The 22,620-nt window shown below is 31.6% G+C and overlaps 1 protein-coding gene across 4 annotated transcripts in view; it reads right to left on the bottom strand.

Moving 5' to 3' along the window:
* Tlk (Tousled-like kinase) overlaps positions 1-22,620 on the bottom strand; it is a 435,474-nt gene that overhangs the window by 120,572 nt on the left and 292,282 nt on the right. The window contains exon 1 of one of the 4 annotated variants that reach the window (XM_075381108.1): positions 10,979-11,246. The exons of the other annotated variants lie outside the window; for them this stretch is intronic. Within the exon in view, the coding sequence (XP_075237223.1) occupies positions 10,979-11,029 (51 nt within the window). The 5' untranslated portion in view covers positions 11,030-11,246. Of the gene's footprint in view, positions 1-10,978; positions 11,247-22,620 lie in introns of those variants that run through there. 4 annotated transcript variants of the gene reach the window in all.

Here is a 22,620-nt window from a genome sequence, read left to right on the forward strand (position 1 = left end):
CGAAAATGTATGTAAATAATCAGATATGAATCGTAGCTGTCACGTTTTTTCGAAAGACATATCGATAAGTCGGTGGTGAATATCGACCGGTAAATTAGCATCTGTAACGACGTTTTCGCTAAATGTATTCGATACCATCTGTTCGAGAAATCATTTTTATTAATGTTCGAATATGACGCTCTCTAAGCGAATACTATATAAGAATACCAAATTATAAATACATCAAGCTGGAACCAGTAAATCGCTCATGTTTACACACTTCATACCCGCCGGCTAAATAATTTTAACTAAACTAGGTTTCATTGGGTTTAGATCGAGGGGGGATTCTCGAAATATTATTTTTTTTTACTTTTTGGGGACCGTGGAACTAAAATTTTTGTGAAACACTGGTCTAGAAAAACTATTTGGACCCCAAAACTAAACATTTACAAAAAAAAATCGTTACTCAATTTTTGATGATACTTCCCCTAGCTAAATTAATGATGTTTTTTTTTTTTATTTTGGCAAAGAAAATTTTAGTACACCTAGACGCGTGTTTTTCATTAAAATTAATATTTTCTTTTTTCGATCTCGTTTAATAGAATACTGGCATATTGACATGTGACCTAAAGATACGATAATCAAGTACATTCACTGTTACATTAACCTTCTATATTGTGAGCGGCGAGTGGTTTTTGCCTATTAATAACTGACCGGCGGACTCTACAAACCTTAAAAAAAAAAACTTAATACATAAATATGTTATTTTAATTTAGTTATCTGTTATAAATATAAATTTATTTATTAATATATATAGTTTATAAAATAAAGGAAAACTTACTTTCACCTTATTTCAATGTAATGCTTAACACGTGATACAACATAAATTAAAATCGATAATATACTGATAAAAAATAATTACTTATTATACATATATATATATATAACCTTGGTGAAATACAAATTGGAATATACATGATATTTACGACAGAATACGGATCATACATTTATTAATGCTAAATATTCATCGATATTAAAATTATATAAGAGTAAATTAATAAATAAATCAAAATGCGATAATATTTATTTCTATATACAGAGTGATTCTAAATTACACTGCCACCTCTAGGCAATGTCTCTATAGCTAAAGAAAAAAGTTCATTTAAACTTAAATCAGAAAACGGTTCGTTAGCGAGTTTCGGCTTGCGAAACGTTTAGCCCTGCTTTCTGCTTTTCGTAAATGAAAATTAAACCGTAATAAAATTGTTAGGGTAATATAATTCTTTTTACAATTTGAATTAGAAAGTTCACATAAAAATTGGATAAATGCCTAATAGAGACAAGGATTGTCGTCGAATAAATAATAATTATTCTACAATCATTTGTCTAATTGTGAAACGGCCGTCATATTATCAGGTGATTTGGTTATCTACTGTATATATTAGTGCACGTAAATTACGATATGTTTCGTTTAGGTCTGAAGATTAATTCAAATACAGTTATACGTAAAATTTTCCCTTTAAGTTTTAAAAGATACAAAAATCATTTGATTTCGTCCGGCGATTTTTAAATATATATATATATATATTTATACATGTGATTCTAAATTGCCCGGCAATCTCTCTGGAGATGATTCTATAGCTAAAAATAAGAAAAAATTTCATATAAATATAGATCAGAAAACGGTCTTTTAGCGAGTTTCAGCTCGCGAATCATTTAGCCCTGTTTTCTTACAATCTGTGAAATGAAGCCGTACTATAATTCTTCGGGTAGAAATCGAGGGGTAAATTTGGTATTTCCGTATGGTTTTTTTCTCAAAAAATGGATAAAAGTGGTCCCAGACCGCTAAGGTTTTAAGAAAAACGGGGTAAAACAAAAAGCTGTACCTTATTCGGTGAAAATTTCAAGCGAAGCTGAAATACTTTGAAATAAATACGCGTTTTAATAATGGCTATTGTTTATTGAATAGCTGATATTTCCTACATATCAGGAGTGCCGACTTAATAGTCGGCCGTTTTTAGTTTCATATTTCCGCTGTTGTCATTTATCTCTTTCATTATTAAACGACCTTTGTAAAAGATACGAGATCTTACGATTCACGAAAATTATATTTAAAAAATACAAATAATAAAAATTGGGAAAAGTTTTGTTATACCTGTATATAAACTAAGTTATAGCATTACTATAGAAAAATATTCTTTAATTAGGAATCTTTTTTTAAACGTTAAATCAAGATATTTCATTATTAATTATTTAGAATGTTATAACGTAAGTTATAGCATTACTATAGAAAAATATTCTTTAATTAGGAATCTTTTTTTTAAACATTAAATCAAGATATTTCAATATTAATTATTTAGAAAAAGATTCATTATATGTAAGTTTATAAGAAAATCGCACGTTGTAAATAAATAAAAAAATTGTAACGTAAATTTTCATTTTATTTTCCCCGTTAAAGCGGAATATACTGTTATAGATGTAACGGGAAAGTATAAAGAACTGTAAAAAAAAAAAACAATTTGTCTATTTATTTAAGTTTTGTGCCTTAAAGAGAGATTTTAGAAAAATTTCAACAAAAAATTGATTTAAATAAATTGTAAATAATCTACGGAAAAATATTCTATTCCAATTCTCTGTAATCCAAAAGATCTATTTTTTTCAGATAGACGTTTGTGTGTATTCAGTCTTATAAAATCGTCCATTGATTTTCTTCAAAATCGGTAGACCGGTATTACCTTTGGGGGTGAAGAAGTTGACCGAAGTTAGGATAAAGAATTATTAATTATTTCTGAAAAAATAATAATCGGTACGGGATTTTTTTTTCATTTTTCAAGATTTCATGACCTAGGGAATCTCCCCCCCCCCCCAAAAATGGTGGGGATAAATTTCGTACATATGTACGTGGCGCGGTTTGAAATTTAATAACATATTGTGGGATAATACAATCCTTAATGAAATTTTTACACAGGCTGCGTATGTGACGACAATTTGTTTGATCAATTTTTGAATCATTAAATCATTATTTCCAACTGGTGGGGGAGGAAGATAATTTCTTTGGGGTCAAATTTCTAAACATTTTGCAAGCATAACCCGAGTATACGAATGCACCTTACCTTAACAATGAAAAATAACTTCAGCCCTAAAATACCGCCTTCCCGAAAAATCAAAAAAGCTATTTGTTTTTACTTATCGCATATTTTTCATGGAATTTTTTTAATGACTTCCTTGGTAGTGTAACAGGCAAAAAAAAATACTTTAGGGGAATACTGAGGCTAAGAAAGCCGATTAACTCTTTAAAAAAATATAGCTAAACCGCAGAAAAAAGTGGAGAAATCCATTTACTCTGGTTTGGACACGTAATGAGTAGACGTGAAGTTCATATGACCCGACAGGTTTTAACCACAAAGGACGGCAATAGGGGCAGAGGCCGCCCACTTACCTGTACGTGAGAACCACCCATCATCATAATGATATGCTGACGATGGGCTTAAAGCCATTAATTACACAAAATCGCCAAGAGTGGCGTAAAAGTATCAGGAGGATTAAAAGTAGCCAGGGGATTGACAGACTGATCAATTTTTAAAAAGTTTTTTTGATTTATTTAAATAATAAACCTTTAGTAATGATGTAATGATGTAACGATAAAATTTCACCGCTGTAATGGCGTCCAACTTTTTCATCAACATCTAACTGAAAAATTTAAAAAAATTATGAAGCACGACCACATAAAAGAAAACATTTCCGGTTGTCTCCAGGAAGAACGGGCTGCACAGTCTTTGTTTGTTTACAGCTACCACGATGGCGCTGCAAAATTTCCCGAGGGTTTTCGCTACTCCATACGGGGCAGTTATAGGTGTTCAACTTGCCGTCGATGTGAAACGTTGACTCATCACTAAAAACTACATCTGCAATTCTACCCATCATTTCGACACAAAACTGCAGACGAGCAACTGTGTCTTCGTGTGAAATAAGTTGAACCACGGTTAGTTTGTACGGCTTCAAGTGCAATCGTTAATGGAATTGCAAATTCACGCGACGCACGTCGAGTTGGATTTCTTCCGACTACGCGCAATAATTTCTCCGATTTTTTCCACAAAAGCTTCAGGGACGCGTGGGCGTCAAAATGATTTTGTATATTTAACAAAAAAAAAAAAGGACCTGTCTGAACCAAGTATTGGTACCACGGGTAAATTGTACGCCGACTAGAAGGCTCCCTACCGTACTCTACGAAAATTAAGTTGAACTGCAGTTGCCGAATGCAAATCGTGAAACCAAAACGTATAGCGAGCACCGGTAAACGTATCCATTTTTCACAATCCTGTACGCTGGTAGCCGAATTCGGTACTAATGAACTAAGTGAATTTTTCATAGAACTAAGTAATTTGATATCAAAACACTTCATTTTACTTTTCCGTGAAACGAGACCTAAACCGAATCTGTAAGTTGTCGAAATAAATTTTTATACGTTTTTAAAACTGTGAATTCCTCTTCGAATCGCCCGGCAAGAAAAATAATAAATAAATTCGTGAAAATTTTATAATTTATAAAAACCTATATTTTCTTAATAAAACTGTAATAAAAGCCGTTATTTGTTGACCTGTACTGAAAAAGAAACAAGTGTCAAACGACAAAAATTATATCGATGAAATTGCTACACTGTAAGCGATTATAATAGAATTTATTTATAAAGAAGAAAAAACTATCGTATCGTACTACACAGAATTAATAAAATTACAATTTAAAAGGAATAAAAATAATAATCTGTGAAAAAAAATACGGTAAACTAAACGTAAATAGAAGCACAACTACCAACTTAACGAAAAAAAATTAATTCAACCGACTGTATCGAATTATACTGCTGAAGATATAATTTAAATGTAAAAGGTAAGATGTTTGTCACGGAAAAAAAATATCACAACAGATATAACGCGATATATACAACGTAAAGTTAACGTAAAAGAGGGAAAAAACGGAAAAAATTTCCCTACCTGTACAATTGTATATTAAATAATAAATCTCTACTGAAAAAAAACAAGTACGTAAATAAATAAAAAAATACCCGTTCCTTTTTATATACTAAGATAAAAATAATAATAGTTTGACTGTTACAATGAAATGTATCGATTAAAAAAAATTAGATTAAATAAAGATTATAAAACAAAGTGAAAATTACTCAAACAGTTATGATTCTCGCAAAACTATGACACTGCAATTAAAACATTTTTTTTAAAATCCAGTACGGAATAAAACTAACTCGAATTGTTATACAAATAAAACAATAAAAAAAAAAATTGTTATAGAAATATAAATTATTCTTATATCAATAAAAATATAATCTATATATAAAAAAGGACAAGTAAAATGTCCGATTCATAATCAACGTCCAACAAAAAATAGTAAAAATGAAATGGTGAAAATTTATATACGCGTTATTCTTACAGTGTAAGAAAAGACTTCTTTGAAATTCCGAGTTTAAAAGGTTAAAATAGAGTAACAATGGAATTTACTATTTTTATTTCCTTGTACGAAGTAAAGGAAGTATTGTGAAGGCGAACAATTTCGATTTCCAGATTTCAACGGAAATATCCATTTTGACTAGTTTCGGCGTGACGTCTGTACGTACGTATGCATCTTGCATAATTCAAAAACGATTAGCCGTGGGGTGTTGAAATTTCGGATTTACGACTGTTATTCTAGACGTGCACTTTTGATTGCAATCGACTAAACCAAAAGTATCTAAAAATAAAGCCCAAAATCTAAAAAATTTGAATTTTGGACATGTTCTTGAGGAGCGTTTAGAGGCCTCTCGAGCATGTGGGGGGTAGTCTTTGAGCGAAGAGGGCGGGCGCGGGCACTCCGTATATCGGCATCTGACGGCGTGATACTCCACCCCCACCCACCTTTCAGATGCAATGCTCTTCATGCGCGGTCCCAGAAAGGGTAGGGAGAAAAAGTTATAGCGAAATGAAATTTTAATTAATGAAATATTTGGATCTTAGGGGAAGGCACATCGGTTTGAATCAGATTTCATCTCTTTTTTTTTTTTTTAATTTAAATATATTGATTTATTAATAATAAATTAACCTCTCGTTGTAAAAACATTTATACGGTGAATAATTTATAATAATAATAATTATTCATAATTATTACTGAATTCAAAAATAAATAAAAAATCAGAAGTTTTTAACGAAATAAAATTGTATTGTATGTACTTTTTAAAAAAATATGTTCACGTAATTTAACAGGCGTACAAGGAAGTCATGTGTTGCTTAATCAGATTTTTTTTTTAATTTCTCAGCAACAATTGAAGATATCAACTTGATTTTTGGTATATGTAATGTTCATATGAAAATCTAAAAACAGATTTGTAGATTTTTAGAAATTCGACCTTGAGAGAGATGACAAAAACCGTATAAGAATTTTAAGAACGATAGCAAATTTTTCTCCATTTCCAACTGTACTAAACGAAATATTCAATAAATTTGGTCTTGCAAATACTCTTTAGATAATTATCTAAAAATCATTTTCGTTTAATTGTTTTTTTAACAATTTATGCTACCGCTATTTGGTAACACTGTGATGATAATTTCAGTTTGCAATTCTGATTATGTATTTCGCCAGCGCAGTGGCGCATGAAAAATACATTTTTGCAAAATCAACATAACCTCAAATTTTTTTCTATCTTAAATCGAGCATAGCTCAAGAACGACTCGACCAATCTTCACATATACTACTATACCATATCTAAACTTCAATGAAATTCACCCGGTAGTTTTGGAGTCACATAATTTGATAAATAACCTTATATAAATAAAATAGATCTCAAATGAACGGAGTTCATACTCCTCACATCTAAAAACGCAAAATAAAATTAATTTTCATCCTCCCCCCGTATTTTTAATACCGTACTTTTCTTCGAAAAATCAGTACACAATTTCTTATCATCATTTAAAATCATTGAAAAAAACAAAGTTTATCTCTATGGAAGAATTTTAAAAAGATACTAATTATCAATTTTTTTTAGAAAACCGAATTTCTGTATCGGAAATGTAAAAATGCAAAAATAAATATATACTAAGATAATTCAATAAATATCTTCACGTATTTCACTAACTAATTTTTACCCTGTATTTATACTTCCGGTTATTAAAAACAGTAACCGGTTTTATTTGTTTATCGTTATAACTAATTGTTTATTTTATGACGCACCTCTGATCATAGCTTTTTCATTATCCATATAGATAAACCGTAGGGGAAGTTACTTATACACAAATGAGCAATATTTATTTATAATTTAACAATTAATAAAAACTTTTAAATTAAACGCTTTTAAATTAAACGCACTAAAGGGTAAAAAATAATTTAAAAACGGTATCTAAGAATGGATTTGACAGTTTTGATACCGATATGTAAGATTATGTGAAAGTCATAGCTTCAAATTAAAAACTTGATGTGTTTGCCAATGGCCAAAGATGTGGACTGATGGCCTCCACCATCGGTCTTTAATTTGAAGATATGACCTTACATATCACGATCAAAGCTTATTGTCAAATCCATTCTGCGATACCGTCCTAAAATTATTTTTTACCTTTTTAGCGCTTTTAATTTAAGAGCGGCAATTTAAACATTTTTTTTTATTTTCTACTTTTTATTCTTTATAGGTTTATACTTTTCAGCTACGCTAGCGTACAGACTTGGCGTATTTAGCGAAAGATCGGAATAGTACGTTTTACGGTAGTTGAATGCGATCGAAACAAAAGGCTAAACGATTTAATTTCCGGATAACCAAGATACGGTCGATCAAGAAAATACCCGATGAGTTAAACAGTTACGTCGTTTGAATCGCGAAAATCGGACGAGCGGTTGCGATTTTCGTCGGAAAATTCGGATCCGGTTAAAAAGTAGTAAATTTTTACAAAACTTCGTTCGCTGTTACACAGAATTTCTGGTAACAACTGTACACCGTAATATATATATCTCGCTTAAAAATTTCTTTCGCTAACAAAATATGTATGTAAACGAGGTTGCGTAAATTCAAGGGACATTTTTTCATTCCAATTAGGGGCGACTTAGCGACCTGAAAATTTTGTTAAAATGTGTTATCAGGAGCAAACCTGTGTGGAAAATTACACAGCGAATGGATAAGCGGAAATGCTTCAAAATTCGACTGAAAGGTTCCGTACCGTGAATCTCACATGCATAGTCCAACAGCGAGTTAATATGAGTGGTAAAAAATAAACAAAATCGAACTGACCATCCAATTTAAGTAAAATGTTTAAAAGGAAATTTTTATATTTTATATATATAAGGTTCTAAATATTATTACTCTCGACTATTGTTATCAAGTAGTAAATTCTACTACTGTAGAATCTGTTTTAGTTTTTCTTCCTAAAATAACTTATTCAATCGAGGAAAGTGTTGATAGTGAAAGCTACTTTACGTTCTAGATTCTTTCAAGAAACACGTCAAATATTTCAGAATACATATCAAAACAAAGAATACAATACACGATTCGGGTTAAAAATAAACGGTATACAAATAGGTCGGTTTTAAATGCAAAAATAAATAGTCCGATTTTCACATTAGCCCTCCAAACGCCGTAGCAGATATTCAATGAAGAATTTCTCCGGTCCGAAAAAAAAAATACGTAATTTATCAGCACAAAATACACATTACCGTAAGAATTTAAACGATTTAAAATAACACGCTGTACTGTTAACTATTTAACAAATTAAAGAGAACAGACAAACAAAACGTCTTAATTAGGTCGGCTGGCTTCTCAAAAACAAATACAGATAAAACCGACGCTAAGTTTCATATCGGACGAGGTACGGTTTTCATTTACACGGGCATACTAATTAGCACGAAACTAGATATCGGATCAATAAAAATTCTAACCGGATGTTTGAGCGTCCCTTTGGACATCCGGTATGTAGACGTGTGACAATTTTTTCCATACATAGGAAAATATTTTGTTAAGGTCGTGGTGTATCGAAAAAACATACGAAATATAAATCATCTCAAGAAACGTATCACAACGCCCGTTATAAGCATAACTGCAATTATACTAAGCGTTGAAATTATTGATATCTTCCTGAAATACCATGACCTTAATAAAAAAAATGTCTATTTTTGCTACGAACGGAAACTTATGGGGTTATAGATGTCCTTCAGCGGTGAAAGAGACCCGTCGAAATGCGCGTTCGAAACAACGGTAGTTGTGTACATTTATATAAATAAAAAAATGGTTTTCATAAAATTAAAAAAAAAATGTTAATTTTTCTACAAATGAAAACTTCTGGGACACTCTGTATTTAAAAAAAAGTATCGTTAATTTTAATGATAAACTCGACGTCGCAAATCGGTTGTTTAACAGCTGATTTTCAAAGTCGATGGTTCTGTGGTTCGAATCCTAACAACAGCTATTTACTTTTATACGGATTTCAATATTATTAAGTGGATACCGTTGTACGTCGGCGGTCTGGGTTCGATTAACCACACGTCTCGGGTACGGTCGACCTGTGACTGACACCTAATTTACATGTAATATATATCAATCATTCTCATCTCATCATCGAGCCGTGGAAGGTTGTTGCTTAGGGTTGATTAGTTGAACAGATTGCAACGTACACTACAGGAGAGAAAAAAATATGTTTTAAATTTTACTTTAATTTCTTAATAATTTTTTGTTCACGAATAATCTAAACCGGTAACGTTTTCCAAAGGATAAATACATACAAAACATGATAACCTAATTAAAAAAGAAAACGTCTTTGTTTTTTATAAAAAAATAAAACAAAGATAAAAACACGGGAAATATTTTAAATTAAACGGGAAATAATAACAAAACATGTAACAGTAAGAAATAATATAAAATATACTTTGAAAATAACTGCACCGGTAACCGGTAATTTTTTTAATTAACTAAGTTTCATTTAGTCTAAAAAAAATAAAATAAAATGTTTCTTTCCAAATTAATAAGCAACATACATATAATTATTTTTAAAACAGTGTATCCTTGTTAAAATCATTAATTATAAATAAATTAAAAAAATTAATCGGGAACACACAGTTAAATTACCTTTTAAAGAATTGTTTTTCTGATAGGAAATATAGATTTTTTTTTTTAGTTAGTTTTATTAATGAAAAACACTTGGAAATTTAAATATAAAAATAGATAAAAAAAATACACGATTTTTATTTTCTTATATTGGCAACACTGTTTATACATTTTCAATGAAAACCTATCTAATCAAACTTCCTCTGATATATATATATCTATAAAAAATTCCACTGAAATCGATCGATAAACAACAAATTTATTCAGTTTAAGTATGTACGATAAGTTATTTAAATTTTAAATAACAATACGAAACATTAATAAATATAGCGTAAAATTGATCGAATTTTTTTTTTTTTAAACGATAAAAAAACCAAATCACTTTCTCGATTAATTTTACACTTAAAAATGAGTGAAGAATGAACTTCGATAATGAAAATTAAAATCACCACACTATAAAAACGAAAAAAACTGTTTTTTCAAAAAATTCATATGAAAAGCAGATATATATACAACGCTGAAAAAAACACAAATTTAATTACGTTTTTATTACCAAACGTTATACTCGAATTAAAAAAAAATGTAGGGAAATTTCTTTATCTATAATTTAATAAAAAAAATAGGTTAAGGTATAACTGAAGTTTACGGTATACGTTTTTATATACGGATGAATTCACATTGGGTAGGGATATTTCGTTTCATTAAAAAAAAAATAATAACAATAATACCACAAGGTTACGGTCAACGACGGGTACGTACAGAAGAAATAAATGTATCAAATTAATTCTTCAATTTTTTTTTCATTCTTACTAAAATAAAAACAAATTTAAAAAAAACACGAAGAAATCCAGTTTATCCTTAGACAATTTTGAAAATATATATACGTAAACAAATTTTTTTTAATTAATTAAAAAAAAACAATTACACATAAACACGAACCAGATGGAGTCTCCAATATGATAGCAACATAGCTCTGACAACAGCGTCCATGTTGTGTCGCTGCAGGGCGAACCTGCATTTCAGCACACACACACGCGCACTGACGAGCACACATAACTGCGCGTCAAAACACAACGTCACACCTAGACGGCATCTCGTGCCACACTGACTGGGGCATTTCACTAGTATTCCACTCTGCACGGTGCTTGCTGCTCGACATTCTCGCCACCAGACGTTCAACTACGTTACAGCAGGAAACAAAATTTCCCTTTCTGCTATTAAAATTTCCCTCTCTCGATTCTCGTTTTTTATATACGTAACAAAAACGTTTTTATCTATTAAAATGAAATCCATCGCTCATAATACGTTTTTATTATCGTTATTACTTTTTTAAACATATACGTACGTACAAAACGCTTGTACAAAAACAACTTTCAGTTAAAGTATCAAATATTCATTCATTCTGCTTTCTATAAACGAATTACTACATAAATAAACCGATAAATATTTATGTGCCGTGATTCAGCAAAACTAGATTACAATAATAACGATAATAAAAAGAAAGAAATACACAAAAAAATTTAATTTTTAAATACATTAATTGAACAATTTATATAATGTAAATTTGGATTTATAGTTACTTTTTTTTTGTTATTAAATTATTTTTGTACCTCATATTTTTAAATAATGAAAGGAACTGACCACACCTTTGATAACTGATAAACCAGTCCGCCCTTGCCAAAGCTTTACAAATCGTAACTCGAACGGTAGGAAATAATAGAAAAATAAAATGCATAATAGGTAATAAGATGATAATACGTAAAATAAGATACGCTTTTAATAACTTCAAAACAGCGTAAATTTTAAATTTTGAAAAATTACGTTCTACTAGGTTAAATCTGGATAATTTTATTGTTAACAAGATGACGCCTAATTTACTTCAATAACACAATTTATTCGGAAACCATTATTATTATAACATCATATCTAGCGATGATCCAATTATAATATACACGGTAGAAAAAGTTTTCGTTTCCTCTATTATCAATAAGAAATAATATTAAGAAAGAGGTAATTATTTATTTGCTGTTACTAAAAAGGCACGAATATAAAATACAAACATCGATAGAAAAAATCCAACGTAGGAAATAACGGCGCAGAATAAATGAGAAGAAGTAAGTTTATAATTAAGCTATAACTAGAATTACAACCGATATTTTTATTGTGACTTATAGCAGCAACACCAATCAAAATTAAAACAAACATTAATTTTCCATAAGCGAGAAATTTTATAAAAAATATTTCAATACGTAGAAAACTAATAAAACAATTCTAAAGATTAAATAATTAAAAGGACGGACTTTTAAAATTTAAAAAACACACAAGCGGTGATTTAATCTTTAAAGAGACAATTTAGAATAAAACATGTATAAAAGAATTTAATCCGTTTTAGATAAACGAACTTCCGTACGAAACTTTTTCGAACAATGCGCGCGCGCACATACTTATTCACTCAAAAGCGACTGTATATGAAAAAAAAAATCGATTAAGGATTTCATTTAGTTTTAAGTATAACGTGTAGATACAAAATGTGAAAAACTATAATCCGTAACTTTTTGTTCGACCTGTACATAGCAACGTACAAGCCTGTACTTCAATAAGCACAGAACGCATAACAAACGAGAAATATACCGTCCGAATCACAGTAGTGGATGTAACACTATTATTTAAATATAAAACGTATATATAAATCTACAGTTAAATAAGAGTAGAGTATTTCTATTTATAAAACTAACCGACAGAGAGCAGAAAATAAAATTTAAAAATAAAAAAGTAATCGCATAGCTACATGTACGGAGCAGCGTGCGTTTAAGGTGTTGCAAACTCCCATACTAAGCGACGTAGCATCTAACATTAGATACATAGCGGTAACAACGCGTTTACTTAGCGCATTCGAACGCTATTAAAATGAAAGACGTTTTAAATATTAAAACGCTACACCGTAATTTAATTTTTAAATATCGCAGGACCGTTCGTATTACGCATTGCCAACTTAACCGCAAAAAATTACACTAAAATCCTCCATATACGACACGATGAGAAACAATATAAAAAACTGTTCGTCTTTGATGAATAATATTACCAACAGTTACGCAAAAAAAAATCATATTAACCCTTTTATAATTATTAAATATTTATTACGCCTACGAATATTACATTTTGAAATATAATTACGTTTTCTCCTCGGGGATACCCACAAAAAGGTAAAACGAGTTTTCAAAATACAAAAACGGGATGAAAAAATTATTTCTGCGGGGCCCGAAATAAAATAAAAAAAATGTGAATTACGTCGACCAATATTTACAAAATTAAAACTTATTCCCGCATATATATATATATATATATATATATATATATATATATATATATATACAGGGTGTCCCATATAAAATGCAACCCATCAATCTCTCATCCATGAAATTTCAAAAGTCAAGCTTACTCCCCTACTCGTTACTGAAATGGACATCGTCCAACATCTGAACATCGCGGCGACGCAGTAGAACACTAACGATAGTAACAACAATGCAATCATAACGTTCAGTGTATCGCTAGAGACAAGATGGTGTTTTCGCTAGATGAACGTGTTTTCATCGTAGAGTCGTACTTCAGTACGAAATCAGCGGTCGCAGCGCAAGATATGTTTCGCCATAAGTACCCGGATAAACCGGCTCCTGACAAAACATCAGTATTAAGGTCAGTCGCAAAATTTAGAGAGACCGGTTCTGTTAATAACAAGGAACGCAAAAGATCTGCGTCGGTGTTATACAGATACAGTCGCTGAGATCAAAGACCGATTACTCGCTTCGCCGAATAAATCTATGAGACGTTTGGCTGCTGAAATTAATTTGTCTAAATCGACTGTTCATCGGGCGACCAAACGATTACGATTACGACCTTATCGCATTCAAACGGTTCATCGACTTCTTGAGCCCGACAAAGAAAAACGGCTGCAATATTGTCAACGGTTCCGTCGATTTCTGCGCGAGGGAATTAACGTTATGGATTCGTTATTTTTCACAGATGAAGCACGGTTTCATTCGGATGGCTACGTAAACAGCCAAAACAGTAGAATTTGGAGCGCTGAAAATCCCCACGTTTATCACCAAAAACAATTACACCCGCAGAAGTCGGGCGTGTGGTGCGCGATATCGCGGAAGCAGATAATCGGTTCTATTTTTTTCGAGCACGCCATTAATGCAGAACGATATCAGGATATTTTATTTCGGTTCATCGCACTCTCGGAAGAGGAAGACAGACACTGCCGGCTACAACATGACGGTGCGACATCGCACTACACAGGTTCAACTTCTGATTTCGTCGAGGAATTCTTCGGTAATTGTATTATCGGTCGAGGCTTTTGGCCACCAAGATCTCCAGATTTGACTGCGGCGGATTTTTTTCTAAGGGTTACCTCAAAGAAAAAGCCTACAACGACAAACCACGAACACTTGAACGATTGAAAGTCAATATTGAACATGCTGTATTAAATATACGGCCACAAACTTTGAAAAACGTTGCAAGAAACCCCGTAAAAATAATTGAAGCTTGTATTCAAGAAGATGGCGACCACTTCCAACATTTACTAAATGTAAGGTAATAATAAAAATTACATTTACACGTGCCTTTTTATTATTTCAATACCTACCAATATAAGGTTGGGTTGCGTTTTATATGGGACACCCTGTATTTACATAATTTATTAAAAATACGTAAATTGAAATATCTAACAACAAAGATGTAAACACTTTCCTGGCATTGGTTATTTATTCTTATATAGAGGATAAGATAAAATAATGATACGTGAAAAAAGTTACTTAACATTACTTTTCTTCAGAGGAGTATAATTTATGAAGTTTTTATTAAAATTATCAATATACGTTTAAATAAACCAAAAATAAATTTCTTTTTAAACTTTCCCCACCACCAAAACTCACATTCCGAAAAAATCTTAGATTTTTCTACGTTTACTATGTTAAGTGGAAGCAACTAAAACAAAAATTCCATAAAAACCAATAAAAAGTTACGTAAGATTTCTTTTTATTAAGGAAGGGGTGAATTATGATGAAATTTTATTGTAATATTATTATTAAAAGTAAAATTACTAAAGAGTTTATTACTAAAGAGAGGATTGGATAATTGAAAAAAATCGATATTTTTAAATATCGATAGGCTACTCCACCAACAATACTCCCCACCAAAGTATTTTTTTGCATTACTACTGCGCCTAGGAAGATATTTACAAAAAATTCGGTTAAAAAATATTCAATAAAAAAAGATAGCATTTTATTACTTGGTGAAAGGGGATGATTTTGAGGCCTGGTTTAAAAATAAAAAAAAAATGCTAAGAAAGGCACGCACTCGTGGAATGAGCTAAATATAAAGTGAGGTTATATTCGTAAACGTTAGAGAAAATAGACCTCTTAAAATCCCTAAATAATACAATATTAAATAATTAATAAAAAAATGTTTGAAAGAGAGAATAATACAATATTTCGTTGTATTAGAAAAGTTCTTATTATACTTCAGCTATCATTTTTATTTAATTCCAACAAATACTAGAAAAAACATCTACCCACCATTTTAGTTGAAAATATTATTGTTTTTGTATTTTATTGTAAAAATAGTATTTTTTTTTGTGTAAGAAACTTATTATTAAATTTTATTACACAAAACAATATTATTTTTTAAATAATACCAATTAACTATTTAAAAAAATATGATGTGGGCACCACGTGACTTCTTTTTACGCCTATTAATTACATATACACATTTTTTAAATGAAAAACACATCAAATTTTATTTCATTAATAACTTCTGATATTTTTTTAAATATTATTATTATTGAATTACGATTTATCGTAAATTGTTTTTTACCATCAGCGGTTAATAATTATTAACAAATCAATACATTTAAATTAAACAAAGAAAGGAAATGAAGTCGGATTCAAACCGATGCGCCTTTCCTTTGTAAGATCCAGATATTTCATTAATTAAAATTTTATTTGGTTATAACTCTGAACCGATAAAAATAAGTACCGCTTTGATATATCACTTCTCAATGAAGGCTTATTAATTACTGTAGTTAAGTATAAAATCTAAATTTTTGGATTTTGGGCTTTTTTTTGACGGTTTTGATTTACTCGATTGCAACCGAAAGGGAAGATGCACAAGCAGATGTTACAACAGTCCTAAATCCAAAATTTCAACGATCTACGGCTAATCGTTTTTGAGTTATACGACAAACATACGTACGTACAGACGTCTCGCCGAAACTAGTCAAAATGGATATTTCCGTTGAAATCTGAAAATCGAGATTGTTCGCCATCACAAAACTTCCTTTACTTCGTACAAGGAAGTAAAAAACAAAAAATTCAGGATTTTAACCAACCCGTTTTATATGCGCATAAATATATGCGCGAATAATTTGCATTAACGCCATTTAAATTTTGTCGATTAATTTTTACTTTATTTTGAAGTTTTTCAATAACTATTTCATATATTTAAATTTATTTTAAAACGTAATTTGTTTATTTTATAATTAAGGGTACATTTTGCGACACGGCTATTTATCATGGTACCACGAACTCTCCAGAAATATACACAAACAATAGCTTATGTAACCGAGGAGTAGCAAATCTATAAATTCCTGATACGATCGAATATGTGCGGAACGGAATAAAATTTCCTCCTTAATAATGCAATCAATTTTTTTAATACTATTTCAACTTTTTTTATTAAAAAAAAAAAAAATGTTTTAAACAAATTAATTTAAGATATGTACATATGTTAACAAAAATATTATTATATAAAAAATTATTTATATTGCAAATATTAGCAATATCTATTTTTGGACATCAAGGTCGACAGGCTTTTTGATACTGCTAACTGTAATGAACCAGAATGTCACCATCCTTACGATCGTGCCGACGGATCTTATAGATTTTTTAACAAATATACCAGTCGAACTACGTAATTTTATCGATTTTGAAGATAGGATGAAAATAATATTACCCATCGGGTAATTAAAATCGATAAACCGAACCTCGATAGAACCGGTTACAATTTTAACTTCGGCTTATTGTCGCTCTATTTGAACGTTACATTAAATTAACGACAAAATTTCACCTGACGAACCGTGTATGTAACGAGTTAAAATAAATTCATCTCATATTATGCCTAATGTCTTCACCTTTATGACAGACGTTAAGTCAACGCAATTTTAACACATGCCAACCGCCTTTATACATAACAATTATACTAATGATGACAAAGTTTTAGTTAATAAAAAAATTTAAGCCGAAGATGGAATTCGTTTCCGAAAGCGCTAGGCCGCATTAAAACGCAATTTTAACACATGCCGACCACCTTTATACATAACAATTATACTAATGATGACAAAGTTTTAGTTAATAAAAAAATTTAAGCCGAAGATGGAATTCGTTTCCGAAAGCGCTAGGCCGCATTAAAACGTTGTTGGTAAGTGGGTTTTATTTTTTAATCGTTTAAAAGATAATTTCTTTTGTACGGATTTCGATATTAGATATAGAACACCGGTAAACTTTGGCGTTCGGGGGTTCACTTAACCGCACGTCTCAGGACCGGTCGGCCTAAAGTCCGTACAAGTTTTGCGCTCACTTAGGTAACGTACAAAAGTAATAAAGATAAGAATAGTTAATAGTTAAACGTACAATAGTTAAAGATTAGAACTGCTAAAGAATTGAATCTGTTGAACACGCGGTTGGAGTTTGACTATAAAAAATCTGGGATGAAAAACAGTCAGACCGAAAAAGTCCGATAAGGCCTTAAGACCTATATCATACCGTATAAAACAATCCATAATATAACAAAGGTTGTTCCACGTCGCTAAAGAAATCCGTTTAACTTAGCTTTATGTAATTATAAAACACACACTAACTTATTCTACTTAGATAGCATTCAAGTATCGTGCAAAAACTTTCTTTTTTTTAACAACCTTCAATTCTCGGCTTGCTTTTGGTGTCGAAGCCGTTAATTTATTTCCTAATTTAGTCTTTTTTTTTTTTGTCTTCAGTCATTTGACTGGTTTGATGCAGCTCTCCAAGATACTCTATCTAGTGCTAGTCGTTTCATTTCAGTATACCCTCTACATCCTACATCCCCAACAATTTGTTTTACATACTCCAAACGTGGCCTGCCTACAGAATTTTTCCCTTCTACCTGTCCTTCCAATATTAAAGCGACTATTCCAGGATGCCTTAGTATGTGGCCTATAAGTCTGTCTCTTCTTTTAACTATATTTTTCCAAATGCTTCTTTCTTCATCTATTTGCCGCAATACCTCTTCATTTGTCACTTTATCCACCCGTCTGATTTTTAACATTCTCCTATAGCACCGCATTTCAAAAGCTTCTAATCTTTTCTTCTCAGATACTCCGATCGCCAAGTTTCACTTCCATATAAAGCGACACTCCAAACATACACTTTCAAAAATCTTTTCCTCAGATTAAAATAATTTTTGGTGTAAACAAATTATATTTCTTACTGAAGGCTCGTTTAGCTTGTGCTATTCGGCATTTTATATCGCTCCTGCTTCGTCCATCTTTAGTAATTTTACTTCCCAAATAACAAAATTCTTCTACCTCCATAATCTTTTCTCCTCCTATTTTCACATTCAGAGGTCCATCTTTGTTATTTCTATTACATTTCATTACTTTTGTTTTGTTCTTGTTTATTTTCATGCGATAGTTCTTGCGTAGGACTTCATCTATGCCGTTCATTGTTTCTTCTAAATCCTTTTTACTCTCGGCTAGAATTACTATATCATCGGCAAATCGTAGCATCTTTATCTTTTCACTTTGTACTGTTACTCCGAATCTAAATTGTTCTTTAACATCATTAACTGCTAGTTCCATGTAAAGATTAAAAAGTAACGGAGATAGGGAACATCCTTGTCGGACTCCCTTTCTTATTAGGGCTTCTTTCTTATGTTCTTCAATTGTTATTGTTGCTGTTTGGTTCCTGTACATGTTAGCAATTGTTCTTCTATCTCTGTATTTGAACCCTAATTTTTTTAAAATGCTTAACATTTTATTCCAATCTACGTTATCGAAAGCCTTTTCTAGGTCTATAAACGCCAAGTATGTCGGTTTGTTTTTCTTTAATCTTCCTTCTACTATTAATCTGAGGCCTAAAATTGCTTCCCTTGTCCCTATACTTTTCCTGAAACCAAATTGGTCTTCTCTGTCCAAATTGGTCAATTTAGACCAAATTGCCTAGACCAAATTGGTCTAATTTAGTCAACAATTCTAAATGGCCGTTATATTTTGGTCGACAACTTTAAATTAATTCTTTTAACTTTTAGCTTCTACGTTTACGGATTTTGGAAAAATATGTCATTTAACTCTGATATATATATATATTTAACTGTTGTTAAAAGTATGAAAAATGAAATAACTCGTTAATATTACAATCCAGAAATAAACTGTAATTTTTTTCTTTGAAATGACAGAACATCGACTGCTTTCATCATTTTGCCCCGTATGAGAATGAAAATTTTTAGCTTATAAAAAAAGGCAATGCCTGATCGGGATTCGAACACAGGACCTCCGGATGAAAAATTGAAACGCTACCACACCGCCACGAAGATCGGCAATACTGAATTATTATGATATGAATTAGAATTAAACCGACTGCCGAGTGAACTTATTTTTTTTTTTTTTTTTTGTCAAATGTAATTTATATTCGCATTTTTTTTAAGGTTTACAAATATAAATTGATTAAACTTCTGATCTTTGTACGGTAAAAAAAATTCTCACTATTTACTTCTTCTCAAAGTGAAAGTAAAATAAGAAAGTGAATTTAAGAGAAACAAATTATAATAAGCAAATAAATAAGATCGGCGGGCCCGATATAAATACTAGTTCGTAGCAAAAATCTAACCTTAATTAAGATATTTTTTTAATCGTTTAGGAAAAAACCGGATTATACATGGTCAAAAGGGTGCAAAAAACATTATACATTTGTGCGATCTGTTCTTTAAAGAGAAAAAAATTATTATAACGTATACAGTAATAAAAAAATAGAATCTAATAAGTTACCTGTTTCTGTTCCACCCTCAAGTGAAACACATATAGGTAACATTCGAAGATTCGGTTCCATTATTTTTAATAAAAGTATCACACGATAGGTACCCTGTCTACGGTAACAACAGTACCAAAAACATAACGTTACGTATGCGTTTGCATACAAACCTTTTTTTTTTATTATACGTATTTAATTAACATCTATAAAATTATATATAATTGTAACTAATTAAAAGAAATATCATTATACTGATATTCGTTATAACTTTCAGTATAACGAATATTTTTTAATATATATATATATATATTTCTCCGACCGGTTTTCCAGCAACTGCCAAATCCGGGTGGTGTGTGTCTAGGCAACATAATAACCACTACCGGCACGTCAGACCTGACGTAGTTGCAATTAAGTGTAAATGTACTGGTAAACATGAAATCTGGAAAATTCACGACGACCTTTCTTGAGACTTTGGTTATAATTGAAATCCGACCGCCAAAGAATACCGGTATCCATAGTACAGATTCAAATCCACATAAAACCAACTGCCTTCGCCGCGATCCGAATCTTAGATCTCTCGACTTCGAAAATCAGCTGATTTCTGGTGAAGAGTTCAACCACCGTCAGTCATTTTATTATAAATCATTTTAAATACAACGATATAGATTTAGTTGTAATTTTCATCAAGTTATAAACGATAAATATTAGTAAGTATATTACTATACTAACGTACGAGGTAAGTCGGAAAGTTTTAAGATCGGGCTTTTAATTTCAAAATGTTAGTACTTAAAGGCCATCGTGATTGATTTTATTCGAATTAGCCCCTTTGTGACTGAACGCACAGGCTCCTTCGGTATTTCCACTACCGGAAGCATCCCTGAAAATTTTATTTCTCAACGGTGTTAAAAATCCTCACCGTATTTGCCTGGATATCTTCAATCGATTCGATTCCCTTTCGGCAAAAATTTCAGTTTAGAAAACAGTAGGAGCTAAGTCATGGGGAAGTCGGAAAACCACAGGAATTTGAAATTTGGCTAAAAATTCCGCGATCGAGAACGCGCGATGAGCCGGTGAGTTGCGCGGTAAAGGACCGCGATTCTTGTCTTGCCAAAATGCAGGTCTTTTTGCTGTACATTTTCGGGCAAACGCTGAAAAACACTTTTATAGTATTCCTGTTTCACTGACTGTTCCCAAGAGTAAACTTCGTGATGCACGATACCCTTACAATCTAAGAAAAACTCGAAAACCGTCTTCACACTCGACCGAATTTGTCGCGTTTTATTCAATCGTGGCGAACTTGGACCCTTCCACTGCGATGATTGTGCCTTTGTTTCTAGGACGTACCTGTAAACCTATAATTCGTCACCTATGATTAACCTGTTTAAGAAATTAGAATCGGTTTCGGTTCGATTAATGAGTTCTTGAGACGCTTCACGAAGTTGGTCGTTTCTACTGACGGAATGAATTTATTTCGAAGAAGCTCGACGCAAGTTAAAATCTTCAATTAAAACAAACTGAACCGCGTAGAAACTTAAATTTAGTTCACCAGCCGTGTTACTAATTGTAAATATACGGTCAGTGCGCGCTCAATCGCGAACTTTTATAATGTTTTCTCTGGTTTTTGAAGCGGAAGGCTGGCCGATCCGGAAGTCATGTTCGACTGATTCGTTGCCGTCTTTGAATCTGATGAACACGATAAAAACATCTGACGGGCTTAGACATTTATCCCAGAAGAAAACTGTTTTTAAGAGTTCATAAGTCTCCGAAGCTGATTTCAAGGTTTTCAAACAGAATTCGACACAAACTCGTCTTCCCGTTTGTTTCATCCGCTTTGAAAAAAACAATGATCCGCCGAGAATCGAAAACACGTCTTCGGTCACCAGGTTGCCACTCTCTACTGAACAAAGATACCGCTGTTATCTTTTCAGGACAAAGTTTCAAGGACAAAACAAGCTTCCCCTTCCACACCCGCGGGAAACGTACCCGTTCCTACTGAGCGGTTGTGGCACCGGTCTAAGACGCTTGCCGATCATACAACGTATTTTAAAACGATATTAACCAAAAATAGTTATACAAATCTATCGTTAATCCTTGGTAGGCTTAACAACAATTACCGTTTAATTCCGTTCGTACTATTTTCGAACAAAGTTACTTTTACCCGTAACGGCATAAACAACACACAGGATTTACATCGATGGTCTGAAGAAAACCCACACGCTGTAGTCGAATTAAATCCCCACCGACGATTTTCGGTGAACGTTTGGTTACGGCATGATCGACAACCGATTAATAGACTCTTTCATTCTAGAACAACGTGACGCGGAGAGAAATTATCTGGCATTTTAACAATAAATTTCAACAATAAATAATGTCTCGCAAACCGATTTCAAAGTTTTGAGTTTAACCATCTTCCGCCCGGGTACTCTTGATGGGGTAGTCTAGAATAAAAAAAAAATAGATCTTTCGACGTAGGAACGTTCTCTAAATTTAAGTTTTTCATTGTCGGAAAGGTTTCATTATTTA

The sequence above is a fragment of the Lycorma delicatula genome, chromosome 13 (assembly GCF_047948215.1).
Source record: "Lycorma delicatula isolate Av1 chromosome 13, ASM4794821v1, whole genome shotgun sequence".
In the NCBI taxonomy this organism is placed as follows: domain Eukaryota; kingdom Metazoa; phylum Arthropoda; class Insecta; order Hemiptera; family Fulgoridae; genus Lycorma; species Lycorma delicatula.